Source organism: Sciurus vulgaris (assembly GCF_902686455.1).
Source record: "Sciurus vulgaris genome assembly, chromosome: 13".
Lineage (NCBI taxonomy): Eukaryota > Metazoa > Chordata > Mammalia > Rodentia > Sciuridae > Sciurus > Sciurus vulgaris.
Window position 1 is genome coordinate 91172989 of NC_136474.1, and position 21433 is coordinate 91194421.

General features: G+C 37.0%; 1 protein-coding gene across 1 annotated transcript in view; it reads left to right on the forward strand.

Moving 5' to 3' along the window:
- Nucleotides 1-19298, forward strand: part of CCDC102B (coiled-coil domain containing 102B) — a gene marked incomplete at its 3' end in the record, with an annotated part of 142637 nt that extends 123339 nt beyond the window's left edge. Inside the window, exon 6 of the mRNA XM_079108399.1 lies at nt 18972-19298. Coding sequence (XP_078964525.1) covers nt 18972-19298 — 327 coding nt within the window. The remainder of the gene's footprint in view (nt 1-18971) is intronic.
- Nucleotides 19299-21433: the final 2135 nt, after the last annotated feature.

Below are 21433 nucleotides of genomic sequence, written 5' to 3' on the forward strand. Positions count from 1 at the left end.
GTTTATCTTTCCAGTTCTATTCACATTGCCACAAATGACAGGATTTTAGAGCTGAATAATACGATAGTGTGTATATACACACCATATTTTCATGCATTCATCTATCAGTGGACAGCTGTGTGAAAATCTCGGGCAATTCTGTGTTTTTGCCACTGGGAAACATGTTGAAATAAGCATGGGATTGCAGGTGATCATCCAGCATACTGATTTCCCTTTGTTATCTTTTGTCTTTTCAGTACAAATTTTTCTAACTGGGGTGACAAGACTCATAACTCATTGTGCTTTTGACTTGCATTTCCCTGATGATTGGTGGTTGAGCATTTTTTCATATATGTTTTGACCATTTTTTTACCTTTTGGGAAAGTGTCTATTCAAATTATTTTTCCCTTTCAAAATTAGGTATTATTTTGCTTGAAAGTTCCTTTTACATTCTGGATATGTTCCTAACCCCTTTTCAGATGACTAGTTTGCAAGTATCTTCTGCCATATTATAGGTTGTCTTTTAATTTTATTGATTGTTTCCTTTGCTATACAGAAGTATTTAAGTTTAATAAAATTCCATTCATCTACTTTTGCTTTTGTTGCTTGTGAATTTGGGATCTTATCCAAAAAAAAAAAAAAAAAAAAAAAAAAAAAAGAAAAATCCTTGCATAGACCGATGTCTTGAAGTAGTCTCCCTAATTTTCACCTAGTAGTTTCATAGTTCTATATCTTATAGGAGCTTCATCAATTTTGCATGAATTTTTGTATGAAGTGAAAGGTGGGGGGTCCATATTCATTCTTCTGTAAATTTATATTACAATTTCCCAGTATCATTTACTGAAAAGATTGTTCTTTCTCCAATGAGAAAAGTATTTTCTTGACATCTTTGTCAAAAATTGAAGGGCATCAACATGTGGATTAATTTATAGATTTTCTCTTGTGTTTCTTGTAGCTATGTGTCTTGTTTTTATTTTTGTTTTGCTGGTATCATGCTGTTTTGATGGCTATAAATTTGTAAAACATTTTCAAGGCAAGTATTATGCTATTTCCTTCTTTGCTCTTTATACTCAGTATTGTTTTGGTTATTATGGGTCTTCAGTGGTTCCATATGAGCTTGATGACAGTTTTTTGGTAGTTTTGTTAAGAATAGCACAGGTGGAATAAAGAGGAGATCCAAGATGGAGGACTAGAGGGAGGCTGCGTTCCTTGTCGCTCCATAACGCCGGTTTCAAGCAGAGGATATCTGTTTCTCAGTGAGGCAGTTTTTGCTGCTTATTGATCCCCTGGTGTTTACCCCATTTGTCTGCTGTGATGACCTGCAGTCTGCCAGCATATCGACGCCTTTTTTGAGAGCAGATCACTCACTGTCAGGCATCTATCATCCACCATTTGCCTGCCTCTCGCCTATCCATCGCCTACCTTACCACTATCCATCACTCAATGCTCGAGGTTCATCTCCCGATCGTCCGACAGCTGCCAGCAGACTGACTGCAGACTGCCAGTGGAGCACCAGCTGCCTGCTGTCGCCTGGAAGTTCACTGTCACAGTATCTGCAGGTTTGATTACACGTGGCTGCCACCATTTTGAGACAACAGCCAGGCCCCGTAGGACCCCTGGCTGGACTGACTGAGCCCCGTCTCCAGGATCCCTCAGCCTGACCGACCACTCCCTGCCTCTGCGGCCCTCACATCAACTGACTGCTCCCTGCTGCCAGGACCCCCAGACCAACTGAGCCCTATCACCAGGAACCCAGACCGACTGATTGCACCCAGCCTCCAGGATCCCACAACTACACCAAACACACTGGACCCCCAGGACCCCTGCTGGACCAACTGCATCCCGTCTCCAGGACCTCCAGCTGACCATGTCCACCCCTGAGCTGCACCTCCCCATTTGCCAACACATTTCAAAGCCAGAGCGGCCATCTTGGATAATCCTGGAAGTTGTAGCTCCGATCTTCGGGTGGGGCAAATCCCATTCTGAGACGCCTGCTGGAGGCTTGAAGCTCATTGTCAGATACCTCTCATGGATCAGGCTACTGAACGCTGGGAAGTTTTATTAGCATATGACTGTTATACAATAGATTTTCTTTTTTCTCCTTTTTTTAAAAAAATTAAGTTTTTATTTCCTTACTTTCTTGCTTTCTTTTCCTTTTGTTTACCTGTTCCCTCAGAGTTTCTTTCTCCCTTTTTTGCATGCTAACATCCGATTTCTTTTAATTACACTCTCACCCTTTCCATTTTCTAGAACTTCTGTATATTCTTTTCTTATTCCATTAACAGCCACATTCTACATCCCTCTGCATCCTCTTTGTCCTCCATTAGAAACTGCAGACCTTACTGCAAACCTGTTTGTTTTACTGAAGATAACATTTGAACTCATTTTGTTTATTATGACAATTTTCTTATTGTCCCCATAAGGGCTTTTTGGTCTAGGATTGCATAGTGTCTGATTTGGGCACTCCTAATATTGATCTCCCCTTAAGGAAAGGGTTTTTGAAACCTATAGGGCCACTATAAGCCTCTAGGGGGAAATCTGCAATACCCCAGATCTGTACTGCTAGAGGGGAAGATACATGAACAACATGAAAAAACAAGGAAAGAAAATGATCCAAACAAATCTAGATTCTATAGTAATAGAATCCAATGCCAGTATGTTAGAAGAAATGTCAGAAAAGGACTTCAGATTATACATGATTAAGATGATTTGCAAAGCAAAGGATGAGATAAGAGAGGAAATGCAGGCAATGAATGATAATACCAATAAGCTGAAAGAGCTCCTGCAGGAAGAAAAAGATCATTTCAAAAAAGAGATAGAGATTCTCAAAAAAAACCAAACAGAAATCCTTGAAATGAAGGAAACAATAAACCAAATAAAAAACTCAATGGAAAGCATCACCAACAGACTAGACCACTTGGAAGACAGAACCTCAGACAATGAAGACAAAATATTTAATCTTGAATATAAAGTCGCCCAAACAGAGAAGATGGTAAGAAATCATGAACAGAATCTCCAAGAACTATGGGACATCATGAAAAGACCAAATTTAAGAATTATTGGGATTGAGGAAGGCACAGAGATACAAACCAAAGGAATGAACAACCTGTTCAATGAAATAATATCAGAAAATTTCCCAAACCTGAAGAATGAAATGGAAAATCAAATACAAGAGGCTTACAGAACACCAAATGCACAGAATCACAACAGATCCACACCAGTGCACATTATAGTGAAAATGCCTAACATTCAAAATAAAGATAGGATTTTGAAGGCCGCGAGAGAAAAGCATCAGATTACATATAGGGGGAGACCAATTCGGATAGCAGCCGACTTCTCAACCCAGACTCTAAAAGCTAGAAGGGCCTGGACCAACATATTTCAAACTCTGAAAGAACATGGTTGCCAACCAAGAATTCTCTACCCAGCAAAACTAACCTTCAGATTTGAAGATGAAATAAAATCCTTCCATGATAAACAAAAGTTAAAAGAAATTACAAATAGAAAGCCTGCACTACAGAATGTTCTCAACAAAATATTCCATGAGGAGGAAATGAAAAACAACAATGGAGGTCAGCAAAGGAAGGAACTACCTTAGAGAAAAACCACTCAAAGGAGAAACCAAGCCAACTTAAAAATCAAAAATAAGCCAAATGACTGGGAATACAAATCATTTCTCAATAATAACCCTGAACGTTACTGGCCTAAACTCATCAATCAAAAGACATAGACTGGCAGAATGGATTAAAAAGAAAGACCCAACAATATGCTGCCTGCAAGACACTCATCTCATAGAAAAAGACATCCACAGACTAAAGGTAAAAGGATGGGAAAAAACCTACCACGCACATGGACTCAGTAAAAAAGCGGGGGTTTCCATCCTTATATCAGATAAAGTGGACTTCAAGCCAAAGTTAGTCAGAAGGGATAAAGAAGGACATTTCATACTGCTTAAGGGAACCATAAATCAGGAAGACATAACGATAGTAAATATTTATGCCCCAAACAATGGTGCATCCCTGTACATCAAACAAATCCTTCTCAATTTCATGAATCACATAGACCACAACACAATAATTCTGGGCAACTTTAACACACCGCTGTCACTAGATAGATCTTCCAAACAAAATCCAAACAAAGAAACCATAGAACTCAATAACACAATCAATAACCTAGACTTAATAGACATATATAGAACATTCCATCCATCAACAAGCGGATACACTTTCTTCTCAGCAGCACATGGAACCTTCTCGAAAATAGACCATGTGTTATGCCACAAAGAAGCCCTTAGGAAATGCAAACAGATAGAGATACTGCCTTGTGTTCTATCAGATCATAATGGATTGAGAGTAGAAATCAATGACAAAATAAAAAAAGGAAATTACTCCAAGACTTGGAGACTAAATAATATGCTATTGAATGAAACATGGATAACAAAAAAATCAGGGAGGAGATTAAAAAAGTCTTAGAGGTCAATGAGAATGATGATATAACATATCAAAATCTCTGGGACACTATGAAAGTGGTACTAAGAGGACAATTCATTGCATGGAGCGCATTCCAGAAAAGAATGAAGAGTCAACAATTACATGACCTAACATTACAGCTCAAAGCCCTAGAAAAATAAGAACAGAATAACAGCAAAAGTAGTAGAAGACAGGAAATAATTAAAATCAGAGATGAAATCAATGAAATTGAAACAAAAGAAACTATTCAAAAAATTGACAAAACAAAAAGTTGGTTCTTTGAGAAAGTAAACAAAATAGATAAACCCTTAGCCACACTAACAAAGAGGAGAGAGAAGATGCAAATTACTAATATACATGATGCAAAAGGAAATATCACAACAGACACCACTGAGATACAGAACATAATGAGCAGCTACTTTGAAAATCTGTATTCCAACAAAATAGAAAGTACTGAAGACATTGACAAATTTCTAGAGACATATGCTCCTCCCAAAGTGAACCAGGAGGACATACATGATTTAAACAGATCAATATCAAGCAATGAAATAGAAGAAGGCATTAAAAATCTACCATCCAAGAAAAGCCCAGGACCAGACAGATTCTCAGCCGAGTTCTACAAGACCTTCAAAGAAGAACTCATTCCAATACTTCTCAAAGTATTCCAGGAAATAGAAAAGGAGGGTACCCTACCGAACTCATTCTATGAAGCTAATATCACCCTCATACCCAAACCAGGAAAAGACACATCAAAGAAAGAAAATTTTAGACCAATATCCTTGATGAATATAGATGCAAAGATCCTTAACAAAATATTGGCAAACGATATCCAAAAACATATTAAGAAAATTGTGCACCACGATCAAGTGGGGTTCATTCCTGGAATGCAAGGATGGTTCAACATTTGTAAATCAATAAACATAATCCATCATGTCAATAGACTTAAGAATAAGAATCATATGGTTATTTCAATTGACGCAGAAGAAGCATTTGACAAAATACAACACCCCTTCATCTCTAAACACTAGAAAAGATAGTAGGAACGTACCTGAACATTGTAAAGGCTATTTATGCTAAGCCCATGGCCAACATCATTCTTAATGGAGAAAAACTGAAACCATTCCCTTTAAAAACAGGAACAAGACAGGGATGTCCTCTTTCACCACTTCTATTCAACGTTGTCCTTGCAACTCTAGCCAGAGCAATTAGGCAGACTAAAGAAATTAAAGGGATACGAATAGGAAAAGAGAAACTTAAGCTGTCACTATTTGCGGATGACATGATTCTATATTTAGAGGATCCAAAAACCTCCTCCAGAAAACTTCTAGACCTCATCAATGAACTTAGCAAAATAGCAGGCTATAAAATCAACACACATAAATCTACAGCATTTTTATATACAAGTGACGAAACAGCTGAAAGGGAAATGAGGAAAACAACTCCATTTGCAATAGCCTCAAAAAAATAAAATACTTGGGCATCAATCTAACCAAAGAGGTAAAAGATCTCTACAATGAAAACTACAAAGCACTGAAGAAAGAAATTAAGGAAGACCTTAGAAGATGGAAAGATCTCCCATGTTCTTGGATAGGCAGAATTAATATTGTCAAAATGGTCATAGTACCAAAAGTGCTATATAGATTCAATGTAATTCCAATTAAAATCCCAATGACGTACCTCACAGAAATAGAGCAAGCAATCATGAAATTCATCTGGAAGAATAAGAAACCCAGAATAGCTAAAGCGATCCTTAGCAGGAAGAATGAAACAGGGGGTATCGCAACACCAGAACTTCAACTATACTACAAAGCAATAGTAACAAAAACGACATGGTACTGGCACCAATATAGACAGGTAGATCAATGGTACAGAATAGAGGACATGTACACAAACCCAAATAAATACAATTTTCTCATACTAGACAAAGGTGCCAAAAATATGCAATGGAGAAAAGATAGCCTTTTCAACAAATGGCGCTGGGAAAACTGTTCCATATGCAACAGAATGAAACTAAACCCCTATCTCTCACCCTGCACAAAACTCAACTCACAATGGATCTAGGACTTCGGAATCAGACGAGAGACCCTGCATCTTATAGAAGAAAAAGTAGGTCCAAATCTTCACCTTGTTGGCTTAGGATCAGACTTCCTTAAGAGGACTCCCATAGCACAAGAAATAAAAGCAAGAATCAATAACTGGGATAGATTCAAACTAAATAGCTTTCTCTCAGCAAAGGAAACTATCAGCAATGTGAAGAGAGAGGCTACAGAGTGGGAGAATATCTTTGCCACTCATACTTCAGATAGATCACTAATTTCCAGAATATATAAAGAACTCAAAAAACTCTACACTAAGAATACAAATAACCCAATCAACAAATGGGCTAAGGAAATGAACAGACAGTTCACTGAAGAAGATGTGCAAGCAATCAACAGATATATGAAAAAATGTTCACCATCTTTAGTAATAAGAGAAATGCAAATCAAAACTACACTAAGATTCCATCTCATCCCAATTAGAATGGCGATTATCAAGAACACAAGCAACAATAGGTGTTGGCGAGGATGTGGGGAAAAAAGGTACACTCATACATTGCTGGTGGGACTGCAAATTAGTGCAGGCACTCTGGAAAGCAGTGTGGAGATTCCTTAGAAAACTTGGAATGGACCTACCATTTGACCCAGCTATCCTACTCCTCGGCCTATACCCAAGGGACTTAAAATCAGCATACTACAGAGATACAGCCACATCAATGTTCATAGTGGCTCAATTCACAATAGCCAGACTATGGAACCAACTTAGATGCCCTTCAATTGATGAATGGATAAAGAAACTGTGGCATATATATACAATGGAATATTACTCAGCTATAAAGAATAATAAAATTATGGCATTTGCAGGCAAATGGGTGAAATTGGAGAATATCATGTTAAGTGAGACAAGCCAATCTCAAAAATCCCAAAGAGGAATGATCTCACTGATAAGCGGATGATGACACTTAATGGCAGGTGGGAGGGGGACAAGAATGGAGGAAGGAGGGACTGTATAGAGGGTAAAGAGAGGTGGGTAGGGTGGGGGGGAAGGAAAAAATAATGGAATGAATCAAACATCATTATGTAAATATATGAATATGCAAATGGTATGCTGTTACTCTATGTACAAACTGAAACAACATGTATCCCATTTGTGTACAATAAAAATAAATAAATAAAAAAAGAATAGCACAGATATTTTGATGAGGATTGCTTTGGATATGTAGATCAGTTTGGATAATATGGACATTTTAACATTGCTGATTCTTCCAATTCTTGATGATGATATATCTTTCCAATTTGATGTGTCCTTTATAATTTCTTTGATGAGATTTAATCATTTTCATTGTAAATTTTTTTTCTTGGTTGACTTTAGGTATTTTATATTATTTTATTGCTATTGTAACAAAATTGCTTCTTTGATTCTTTTTCAGCTTATTATTTGAATACAAGAAAGCTACTTTTTGTCTGTTAAGTCTATATCACAACTTTAGTGAATTTACTTATCACTTTATATAGTTGAGTTGGGGGAGTCATTAGTATTTTCTACATAAGAATTATACCATTTACAAACAGGGAAATTTGGTTTCCTCCTTTCTAATTTGGCTTCCCTTTATTTCTTTCTTTGGCCCATGTACTCTAAGACTTCCAGTACTGCTTTGAATATAGTGAACATGAACATTCATGTTTTGTTCAATGTCTTAGAGGAAATGTTTTCAGTTTTTCCTCCATCAGTACAATATTGACTATGGGTTTATCATGTAGATTCTCTGCTGTGTTGAAATATATTTCCTTTATACCTAATTTATTGAGGGTTTTATTACGCAGGGATATTTAGTATTTATTCAATGTTTCTTCTATGTCCATTCAGTATTTTGCTCTTTAATCTGTTATCATGCTGTATAACCTTACTGAGTATGTTGAACCACCCTTGCATTCCTAAGATAGATCCCATTTGATCTTGACATATAATATTTTTAATGTGGTGTTGGATTTAGTTTGCTAGTATTTTTGCACCTATGTTCATCAGGGATGTTTGTTTGCAGATTCCTTTGTTGTGTATGTCTTTGGTATCATAGTAATTTTAGAATTGTAGTGAATTTGGTAGAGCTTCCTCTTCATTTTTTTAGGATAGTATGAGAAAAATGTGTGTTAATTTTCCTTTAAGTGTTTTATGCATTTCAGCAGTGAAACCATCAAATCCTAGACTTTTCATTGTTGGGAGACTTCATTCTTTTGATTGGTGCATCATAATTATTCACAATGGTAAGACTTATTATGCCATATTCATACATGCTTATGACATCATTTGATTAATCTCTTTCTCCAGTACCTGGAAGACTCTCTTTTTTACTCTTTCTTTTTTAAATTAGCACTTTATAGTTAGGCATAATAGTTGGGTTCATCCCAACAAACTCATACATTCAAGGAATTTGATTTTAGATCGTGACGTCTTTTCCCTCTTCCTGACTTCTCTCCCCACCCCTGTTCACCTCCCTCTACTCTGTTAGACTTCCTTTTGCTTTTCTACTTATTTGTATTTGGTTGGTTCTTTTTACTTATGCATAAAGATGAAATTCCCTGTGGTATATTTATATATTCACGGAACATGATTTTTTAAGAATTCATGCCACATTACTTCCCTTCCCTCCATTCAGCCTCTTGATTTCCTTCTACAGTACTGATATCTTTATTTTTATTATATTCTATCCTTCCCTCCTCAGTTCCTTTATTTTACTGTAGTATGTACATATAAGGAGAACCATGGAGGTTCTCAGTTTGACATGTTTCACTTCATATGATATTCTCCATTTCCATTCATTTATCAGCAAATGGCATAATTTAATTCTTCCTTATGGCTGGGTAGAACTCTACTGTGTATGTATATCACAATTTCTTATTCCAGTCATCTTTTGACTGGCACCTGGGTTGATTTCATAATTTAGCTATTGTGAATTGTGCTGCTATAAACATTGAGGTTGTTGTATCTCTATAGTATGCCAATTTTAGATCTTTTTGGGAAAAAATAAAGACAAAAACAATGAGTGGGATAGTTGGGTCATAGGGTGGTTACATCTCTAGTATTTTGAGGATTCTCCATACTGCTTTCCAGAGTGGATATACCAGTCTGCAGTGCAACCAACAATGTAAAATTGTACCTTTTCCCAACAGAATTTATTATGGTTTGTGCTCTTGCTCATTGCTATTCTTACTGGAATAAGATGACATGTTAGTGTAGTTTTGATTTGCATTTTCTTGATTACTAGAGATGTTAATCATGTTTTCATATAATTGCTTGCCATTTATACTCCTTCTTTTGAAAAGTTCCTGTTTAGTTTTTGTCCATTTATTGATTTTATTTATATTTTGTGTGTTTTTAGTGTTAAGTTTTGTGAGTTTTTATATATATTCTGGATAATACACTCTGGACATACATTATCAGAGGAGTAGCTGGCAAAGGTCTTTTATTCTGCAGGCTCACTCTTCATGCTCGTAATTGCTTCCTTTGTTGTACAGAAAAAAATTTTTGTTTGTTTGATTACATCCTCTTATTGATTCTTCATTTTATTTTTTATGCTTTGGGGGCTTGTTAAGGAAGTCAGTGCCAGGAACAATATGATGGAATGTTGACCCTATGTTTTCTTCTAGCAGTTGTAAGGTTTCTGGTCTACTTTCTAAGTCTTTTATCCATTTTCATTTGATTGTTGTGCAGGGTGAAAGATAGGGATCTAGTGTCATTCTTCTGTATACAGATATGCAGTTTTCCAAGCACCATTGTGTGAAGGATTTTCTTTTTTTCCAAAATATATTTTTGGCACCTTTTCAAGTATCAAATGACTAAGTATGTGGGTTTGTCTCTTTTTCTTCTATTCCTTTCTTTCTTTTTTTTTTTTTTTTTTTTTTTTTTTTGTGTGTGTGTGTGGTGCTGGGGATTGAATCCAGGGCCTTGTACTTGCAAGGGAAGCACTGTACCGACTGAGCTATCTCCCCAGTCCTATTCCTTTCATCTTAATATCTATTTTGATTCTAACCATACTGTTCTGTTACTACAGCTCTGTAGTATAATTTCAGATCAGATATTATGATGCCTCTTGCTTTGCTTTTCTTCCTCAGTGTTGTTTTGGCAATTTTTTTGTCCCTTTTCTTCCAAATAAATGTAAGCATTTTTTTTTCTAATTCTATTAAGAATGTCATTGGTATTCTGATGGGGATTGCAGCAAATCTGTATATTGCTTTTGGTAGTATGGCCATATTAACAATATTAAATCTGACTATTCATGAACATGGGATGTCTTTCCATCTATAAGTTCTTCAATTTCTTTCTTCAGGGTTCTATAATTTTCATTGCAGCAGTCTTTCATCTCCTTGGTTTCATATATATATATATATATATATATATATATATATATATATAGTTGTTGTTTAGGTTATTATGAATGATATGGTTTTTCCTGATTTCTTCCTTGGCTAAATCACTGTTAGAGTATGAGAAACTTATTGATTTATGAGTGTTGATCTTTTATCCTGCTAATTTCCTGAACTCATTTATAAGCTACAGAAGTCTTCTGGTTGCACTTTTTGGAGTGCTCCAGGTTAGAATCATGACACCAGAAAATAAATAGTTTGATTACTTCTTTTCCTATATGTATCTCTTTCATTTCCTTTTCTTGCCTGATCACTCTGGATAATGTTTCAAGGATTATTGAATGGAAATGGTGAGAGTGATTTGCCTTCTCTTGTTCCTGATTTCAGAGGGAAAACATAGTTTTTCTCCATTTAATATGATGTTGACTTTGGGTTTTTCCAAAATGGCCTTTATGATGTTGATACATTTCTTCCATCCCTAGCTTCTCTAGCATTTAAACATGAATGGGAGATAGATTTTATCAAAGGCCTTTCTGCATCTATTGAGATGATGTGATACTTGTTTTTAATTGTATTTAAGGGGTGAATTACAGTTATTGATATGCATATGTTGAACCAACTTTGCATCCCTAAAATGAAACACATTTGATTATGGTGCATTATCTTTTTGAAGTATTGTTTAATGTGTTTTGTTAATATTTTATTAAGGGTTTTTGCATTTATGTTCATCAGGGATGTTGGTCTGTACTTTTCTTGATGAATCTTTGGTTTTGGTATCAGTGTTATTCTGGCTTCATAGAATGTATTTGCAAGTGTTCCCTCCCTATTAATTTCATGGAATACTTTGAGAAGGATAGGTGTTAGTTCTTCTTCAACAGTCTGGCAGAATTCAGTTGAGAATCTATTTGGTTCTGTTCTTTTCTCTTTTGAAGTCTTTTAATTGTTTCAATTTCATTACATGATATTGATCTGTTTAGGTTTTCTATATCTTCATGGGTTGAATTTGGGCATTTCATATATGTCTAGAAATTTCTCAGTGTCTTCTAGATTTTCCAGTTCATAGGAGTACAAATATTCAAAATGGACTGATAATCCTCTGAATTTCAGAGGGGTCTTTGGTGACATCTTCTTTTTCATCTCTAATTTTATTGATTTCAGTCTTTACTGTTGAATAGTTTGGAAAAGGGTATATCAATCTTATTTTGTTATGGGGTGCAACTTAAGAACAGACCAATCACCACTGAGAAGTCCAAATATGAGAGTCTTTATTAAGCTGGTTAGCTGACTGTTTCATACAATGCCCCCTCAAAAAATGGCTATTGGGAAAACAGCCCTGACCACAGGGTTGTAGGGGTTCTTATACCAAAAATCACATCAATCATAAGTGTCTGTTGCTATGATTTGAAATTACAAACTAACATCATGAGATCATCAATAGAGGGGGAAATGGGTCACCTAGGTACAAACTAAAGAATGGTTACTAACAACCACACAATTACTGTTTACATGGTACATTGGTTAGGAGCAATAGGGATCAAAAGAGAGCAATTTTTTATTACATAAGAATTGTCATTTTGTATTGTTAAATGTGTCACACTAAGTAACTGATAATGGGTATAGAGGTGGGGTGTTCCCAAGGGAGAAACTTATCTCTCTACATAACATGGAGTCTCAGAGCAAAATGGCATCTGTGTAGTCATTTCCTTTATAATCTGGCCTATAATATTCTCATGGAGCTAGATCTGTCAGCCCATCACAATTTATCTTTTCAAAGAACCAACTCTTTCTTAAACTGATCCTGTGCATTTTTTTTATTCTCAAGTTCATTGACTTTGACTCTGATCTTAATTATTTCCTGTCTTCTACTGATCTTGGAATTAGTTTTTTTCTTTTTCTAAGACCTTAAGGTAGAACATAAGTTTATTTATTTGGGATCTCTTTATTTTTAAAGTGTAGGCTCTCAGTGATATAAATTTTCCTCTTGGAAATGTTCCATACTTTCTGGGAGATTTTTATATTTTGTATCTCTCTTCTGTTAATTTCTAATAATTTCCTCAGATCTAGTCTCATTTGTTCTATGATTCATTCTTCATTTAAGAGAGTATTGTTCAGTCCCCATGTGTTTATGTGGTTTATGTTATTTTTATTGCTGTTGATTTCCAGTTTCAGTCCATTATGATCTGATAGGATGCATGGGATTATATTGATATTTTGTATATGATAAGATTTGCTTTGTGACCTAGAATATGGTCTATTTTGAATAAAGTTTCAGGAGCTGCAGAGGAGAAAGTGAATAAGATGTTTTGGGGTGAAATATTCTGTAGATGTCTGTTAGGTTCATTTGAGTTATAGTATTAATTAGGTTGGAGATATCTATTGATTTTATGTTATGATGACCTGTCTATTTGTTATAAGGGAGTGCTGAAATCATGTAGTATTATTTTGTTTGGGTCTATCTGGAATTTAATGTCATGGAGTTTTTAAAAATGTGAGTGGTTGGGTACAGTGACATTTGGAGAATATTCACTATTGTTTTATCTTCTTGTTGAATTTTACCCTTTACCAGGATGCAGTGGCTTTCTTGAACTCTTTTAATTAATCTCTTCTTGAAAATTACTGAAGTATTAAATATAAGTATTATTGGAGATTACTAGAGTTTAAATTTTTAATAGTTTTTGGTAACCCCTGGATTTTTGAGGGGTTTGTGGTGATATCTCCTTTTTCATCACTAATTTTATTGATTTGGGTCTTCTCTCTTTGTTGGTGTGTTTGGCTATGGATTTATCAAACTTTATCAAAAGAACCAGAAGTAAGAATAGCTACTCTTGCTAATTTTGTCAGATATAAGAATAGCTACTCCTGCTTGTTTTCAGGGTCTGTATGTGTGAAACATTTTTTTTTTTTCCTGTCCTTTTAACTTCAGATTCTCTGTGTCTTTGCTTATGAGTCATTTGTAAATATTATATCATTGGATCTTTTTGAAAATCCATTCTGCTAACCTGTGTCTTTTAATTTAGGAGTTGAGATCATCATCATTCAGTGTTAGTATTGATATGTGTTTGTGATTTCCTGCCATTTTGATTTTTTGTTATATTTAATACTGTCATGGTTCTCATTTAGTGGATTACTCTTCTAATGATTTTCTTCTATTTGGGAGTTTTGCAATTTGCTTTTTAGTTCCTCTGTGTGTAGTTTATCTTTGAGTATTCTTTGTAGTGCTGGTTTCTTGGTCATGAATTCTTTTGGTTTATTTTTGTTGCGGAAAGTTTGTTTCCCTCTCAAATTTGAAACTGAGATTTGTTGGTATAGTAACCTTGGTTGGCACTTGATTACTTTTAGAACTTAAAATTTTTCATTACAGGTCTCCTTGATTTTAGGGTCTGAATTGAGAATTTAGAAATGAGCCTTATTGGTTTGCTTCTAAATGTGACTTGATGTTTCTCTTCAGCAGTTTTTAATATTTTTCCCTATTTTCTGTTAGGCATTTTGATTATGATATGCCCTGGAGAGCTTCTCTTTTGAATCAGTCTATTGGGGTCCTGTAAGCCTTCTGTATATTAGATGTCTAGCTTACTTCAGATATGGGAAAAATTTTCTGTAACTATTTCATTGAAAATGTTATTTATGCCTTTAGCTTATATCTCCATGTTCTTGTCTATCCCAATATATCTCAAGTTTGGTCTTTTGAAGTTGTCCCAGCATTCTTGTATATTCTGGTCATGTTCTATTGTTTTTTCCCTTTATCACATTCTATGTGCTAAAGATCGTATACCCTGTCTTCAAGGCCTGAAGTTCTGTCTTCAAGGGCTGATGTTCTATTCTCTATGCAGTTTAATCTGTAGGTGATGGTTTCAAGTGGATTTTTAATTTTACTGATTGTCTTTCACTTCTAGGAGCTTTGATTGGTTTTATTTTCACTGTTTCTATTTCTTTATTGAAGTAGTCTTTTGTTTCACATATTCTCTTAACTCATTTTTAGGTCTTTTATTTCATTGAACATTTAATAATCAGGTTTTTTTTTGTAATCTTTCTCTGGAATTTCATCCACATTAGTATCAGTGGGATCCTTTGTTGGGGGATTGTGGATTTTGGGGAAGATTTGTTTGTTTCCTCACATTTTCAGAGGTTAGGGATTTGCACATCAATTGAAATGGGTTCCCCTTTTTCTTCTTCACATGTCCTCTTCTATGTAATTATCTTATTTGTTCTGGGATTTCTCTCTGTATTTGATATATAAGTAAATGTCTAGAGGTAGGACCTGAGGTCCCTCTCTGATTGTTCTTCCTTGCATCCTTGTTGTCGGTTTAGGTTTTCTGTCTCTTCAGCTCTTTGAGTTGGAGTAACGTTAGAAAGTTCAGATGGGAGTAGATTGTGTGTGTGTTGTGGAGTGAGGGTCACTGTTGCTTGGTTGAGTGTATTTCTCAGCTGCATGACCTCAACTCTGTGATCTTGAAGTGTCCCAATGTCTTTCCACCCCTCCTAGGGGGAGGGGAAACAGAATGGCACTAATGTCAGCAACAAATGCACAGCCTTAAGATAAATGTCTGATGTCTACTTTGACACATACAGCACTAATTGCTGCCTATATAGGAATGGTGAGGTCAGCATTTCACAACAGTGCCAAAAACAAAAACAAAAAAACCCCAAACCATGAACTAGATCAGGAATTTGACAACAGGTGTTATTATCTTGTCCCCTATTAATAATCACAACTCAACTGGTTTAGCAATTATATAGTCTGTATAATTTCTATTATTTAATAGGATTACTGTTTCTTAAGTAAGAGAAATAGTAAGATGGCAAGAAAAAGCTTGAAGTGTTTGAAAGTGATCAGAGGAAAGGGAGTGGGTGTCAGGTGTGAAGACGAAGGAATAATAAGTTAACTGAAGGAATAAAAAAGAGAGGAGGAGGGAATAAGATTTAGACTGTTACTGGGAAAGGAGGTTGAAGAAGGGGAGATAGGAGGACCCAGAACATACCTATGAAAGAACAAGTAAATGCAAGATGGAAACAACTTTAACCTTCATATTATTGTACACCACCTAAGTCTAATGTAGGCCAAATAATGAGCACGTGTAGGAGAGCGCTGCTAATGTGTAAAGTCATATGAAAATCTACCTACAGATGGACGCATTCAAACGATGACAGTGAGACACCACACACACACACACACACACACACACACACACACACGCACACACACACAATAATGAAAAAAGTAAATACTACAATACAATAAAATGTTTGACAAGAATGAAAGATGTTAAAAATTAAAAACTACTAAATGGGAATATGGAGAAAAGAGAAGTAGGAAAAAGAAAAATGAAAAAAAGAAACGAAAAAGAAAAAAAATTTCTAACGAGAGATACAGGTCTCCACGGTGGTCCATCTACTGGCGGGTGGACTTTCAGTCTCTTCTATTTTTTGTCTTGTGTTTGTGGCACTGTCCTGCGCTCCTCGCCTGGCCGCCAGCATGTGCAGCAGCGCTCAGCCACCCTCTCCTAGAACAGGGTGGGAACTGGGCGGGATAGGCCGGGGTTGCTTAGGATCTTCACCATCTAGGTATCCGCCCTGGGGTGCGGCCGCGCCATCCGGGTATCCGCCCTGGGGCGTGGTCGTGCCATCCGGGTATCCGCCCTCGGGTGAGGCCGCGCTATCCGGGTATCCGCCCTCGGGTGAGGCCGCGCCATCCGGGTATCCGCCCTGGGGTGCGGTCGCGCCATCCGGGTATCCGCCCTGGGGTGCCGCCGCGTGATCAGAGCATCCGCCCTGGGCTGCAGCTGCGCGTGCGCGGCAGTGAGCGGCTGCACAGCGGCCCCTACAGGGTGCCCCCCGTGGTGGGCCTATCTGGGTTCCAGAGGCCCAGCGGATCGGGGACAGTGTTTCGTGCCCGCTCAGTTACCGGTACAGGCACCCCAGGCGTTTCCGCGTGGCTTCTGGTCACTTCCTCCTCGGGCCCCAGTCCCCCTTCCACTGCCCCGCGAGCTGCGCGGGGACGCGCTGAGCTCCTAGGAGCCGCTGCAGACGGGCCGTGGCCGCCCGCGTGGCGCCTTCGCCCCGGCGGCCGCGGCCCGTGCGCGGTGTGGCCGCCACGCCCGGGCCTCCGTCTACACGCAGGCCTCCTTAGGCTGGTGTGCTTCCGTGTCTGCCCGCAGGCGTGCCTCGGGTCCGCGCTCCGGCCACTCAGGACTTGTGCAGCTCCTGGTTTCTTCGTCCAGTGACAGTCGGGCGCTGAGCCCAGGGAGGTGCGCGGCCACCCGCCCCGGGAGGAGCCCTGCGCTGTGCAGGTCGCTGCTGCGGGCCATCCTCCCTCTCCAGTCGAGTCCTCGCAGCCCGGGGAGAATACAGGGATCCATTCCGACTTCTCCTCCGCCGTCTCTTTGGTTTCCGTGTCTGCGTGGTTTAGTCTTTGCAGGTCCTGTGTGTCCAGAAGCTTGCCCCTTTCTGCTGGGCTGCCTGATGTGCCGACGCCTAGCTGTTCATTGCGGGCCCCAGCGATCCTTCAGCTGTGGCATCAGTCGAAATGTCTCTTTTTATGATTTTATCTATTCAGGCCTGTTTTCTTCCAGTTTATCCTCAAGTTTCATCAACCTTGTTTATGTTTATAAAACCAACTCTTTGTTTCATTTGTGCTTTGTGCTTCCTTTCCTTTTTTCTTTTTCCATCTCTTTCGTATATTTGTGTTCTTATCTTTATTGTTTCTTTCCTTTGATTCATTTTGAGTTTGGTTTATTACTGGTTTTGTAGCTCCTTAAGTTACATTGTTGTTAATTTGTAATCTTTTTCTTGGCTGTCGTTGCTAATCGCTATAAATGTTCATCTTGATATGGCTTTTGGTGAATCTGATTGGTTTGGGTATTGAGTTTTTCCATTTTCATTTGTTTCAAGAAAATTTTGGATTTCTATTTTGATTTCTTTATTGACTCATTGGTAAGTCAGGAGCTTGTTTTTTTCCCACATATTTGTACAATATTTAAAGTTCATCCTATTGATTTCTAGTTTTATTCCACTGTGGTCACAGAACACATGCATGTTTTTGTGGTCTACCTGGAGCATGTTCCTTGTGCTGATTAGAATATGAATTCTGGAGCTGCTGGATGCAGTGTTCTGTAAATGTATGTTAGGTTCATTTGGTGAATAGTGTTACTTAACTCTGATATTTGTTGATTTTTTTTTTTCTTTGTGGTGTAGATGTGTCTGTTGAAGTGGGTGAGGTATTGAAATCCCCGAATATTATTATATTTGAATCTGCCTTTCTCTTTATGTATAATTCCTTTTGCTTTATTTGAGTGCTCTGGTATTGGGTACATATATGTGTCTGTTATTTCCTCTTATTGAATTGATCCCTTTGTCATTATATAGTGGTCATGTTTTCTTTTAGTTTTTTACCTTAAGTCTATAGCTACTCTTCCTTGCTTGTGATTTGCCTTTGTATGGAGTATCTTTTTCCAACCTTTTACTTTTAGCCTATAAGTGGCTCTTCTGGTAGAGTTTCTTATAGGAATATGTAGTTGATACTTCTTAAAATCCATTTGCCTGACTTAAGAATTTTATTCCATTTACATTTGAGGTAACTAAGCAAATGGTTACCATTTTCTAGCCATTTTAGTAGTTTTGGAATGTTTGGTATTTAATCTTTTCCTTTTCATTTCTCTTACTTCTTATAATTTGCAGCTTCCTAATTTTCTGTAGTGAAAATTTGTATCAACTTTGCCAATGAGATTTTTTTTTTCTTTCCATGTGATTTTATGATGGTAGTTATCATTCTTTGATTTCCAGATGTTGAATTTTAAGCATTTCTTATAGGGTCTGCCTAGTAGTGATGAATTTCATCATTGGGAATGGAAATTTTTGGCAAAAAGTCAACATTTTTTTTCATTGTCATGTTTATTTGACAAATAGGAAGCAAAGGATTTAGTAACATGAGACAAGATGATAGGAATATTTACATAGGGCCTAAGCTTGGTCTTAGGGCTTTTGTATTTTTCTCAAGTTTTCAAACAAGTAGAATTTTCTTTTTAAAGTTCCATAAGTGGACATGTCATGAACATTTCTTGGGATGGACATTGCTGTGTGCTTTGCCTTTTGACAATTACAAATGCTTCTTTGTGTTTTCTTTGTTTAGCTGGAGAGATTACAGGCTGAAAATGCCTTGGAATGGGACAAGAGAGAGTCACTTGAAACTGAAAAACAAGGACTGGGGAGAGAAAATACAGGGCTGAAGGTCCAGGCGAAAGAAATGGAGGTGCTTCTGGACAGGAGGGACAGATCAAGTGAAAGCTTGCCAGGCCCTGATTTCAAGGCCTCGTACAAGGAACTGCAGGAAAAGAGCAAGGTAGGGAGCGCCTGGAAGCACGCGTTCTCTCAGTGTGCTCCCTCGGTCGCCGGGCACCGGCCGCTTCACCAGTCCACTGCAAGTCGTAGCTTTCCATTCCTACCCGCTGAGAAATGATGGCTGGTACTTTTTCTCATTTTGATAGAAAATAATAATGTTCAAATGAAACAATGTGACAAATTATGGATGAAAATGTTGATATGCAACAAATCTCTGAATGGTTCCAAGTCTCCAAACAAAAGAAAAAATTAAAGGAATAGACTGTGTTTTATTTTTTCTAGTTACAACTATATAATTGAATTTCATAAGCTATTAATCTTATCAAAAATATGCTTCTCCAATAATTTGGAGCAACTATATAATCATTTGTTGGTAGTTATGGTAAGTATCTACATAAACTTTTAAATGTATCTAGGGCTTACTCTTCTCTTTTTTAAAATGATACTCAGAACCATTATTTTTCAATCAATTAAATGCATCATTTTGCCAATTGTTTATACAGGCAATAACATAAATATGAAAAACAAGATTAAATTCAAAATTTGACTTAAGAAAATTTGGAAGGTTTTGAATATGTTTTTATCTTTTACTTGGTTGACATATTTAGTACTGCCGAAGACAGTTTTTTTTTTAATAAATAATTTACAGATGTTTAAATGTACTTTCAATGACAGAATTATAGTTAAAATCTGTGTGGTTTACTATCATTTTGTTACTGAACACATACTACTTGCTTCTGTTTTCTTCCATTAAGACATCTGTAGAATTTTAATGCGTAGTCTATTTTTTCACTTAAGTTCTTTAACAGTTTGAAAAGTGAATGTGATTAAGTTCATGTTTTTGAGTTATATAACTAATTCATACTCATACAAACTCTAAGAGCTAAGTGGCCAGAAAAATTTAATTTGATATAACTGTTCCTAGTTCTTTTATGATTTTAGGGATGTATTGCAAATGCAGTATTAAATTGCATTCATGCTTCATGACTTGACAATACAAATTTTTAAAGCCAAATGTCATAGTCAGTGATCGTTAGTTTGTATTGTACAGACTCATGAACCATCTTAATGGTGTGTATGATTCTGAAATATATACAATTAATAAATCTGTACAGAATAATTTTGCATATTTCTACTTCTAAAATCACAGCATTTCATCAATTATAGAATGTGGTTTGATGTAGGGAACATTCCTCGAGCTTATCTGACAGCAGTCACTGACACCATGGTGTAAGTAAGCCAAACAGTCTGGACAGAGAAACTGAGGTTATGGTAAAGACTTGCCATGGAATGAAGGTCTTTGCAGCTGTTGAGGCTGAATTTGAGCTGAGGGTAGGCCTCATTCTGCCATGCATCCCAGAAAGCTGTGATGTGAGCTTGCCTGCACTGCCTTGCCTCGTGTCCTTTGTTTCAGATCTGTTGTTGGACAGAATTGCTTAGGCATGCTTGGTTTGTTTACACTACCTGGACCCTCAAACTATAGTTCTTCTATAGGCTGACTCTGTTATACTTTAACAAGTGTGTTAACCTGATTGGATAATGTGTCTATATATGTCCTATGCAACCCTAAATAAAATTAGATCCGTGCCTTCAGAGCTCGATCCCCAATGCCTGAGTAAGTGCTCTGGGTAAGGCTAGGTAGGGTAGGCATCATTCGTCCTTACCCTCAGCAAACCTGTCTCTGAACATCTACAGTTTGGTTATCAAAATATGTATTCCTATGTGATTCATTGGAAAAGACAGCATTTGTTCATGTTATTTTCTGTGTCAGCCACTGCTCTAGCTTGCTAATGGGAAGATGAATGAGCATGGAGTTTACACACATACATAAATGATAATAAATGACACATTGTGCTGATTGCTAAGAATAAAGTATAATTGAAACACAGATGAAGAAGAAATTCATTGTATTTAATTGTGACATCTTTCTAGTTATGCAAAAATGTTACACATGAAATGTTTCAAGTAGGAAATATGAGGGCTAACTAGCCACATTTTGGGGCTGGCATGGGTGACATGTTCTTTCATAAAGGCCCACTATGGCCAGACCTGCGCTTTTTGGAATCAATGTAGTTCTCTTAAACCAGGCAGAAGTTGTTAACTGTGAGTATACTAGAATATTCAGACCTTCTAAATCAGTGGGTATGGTCATCATTTAGAAGACTGTAAGATTAAGTTTATATTTTGGTGATTTTTATCCTTTTCATTAAGAATTCAGACTTGCTCCAAAAGAACCAAAAGAGGAACCCAAAG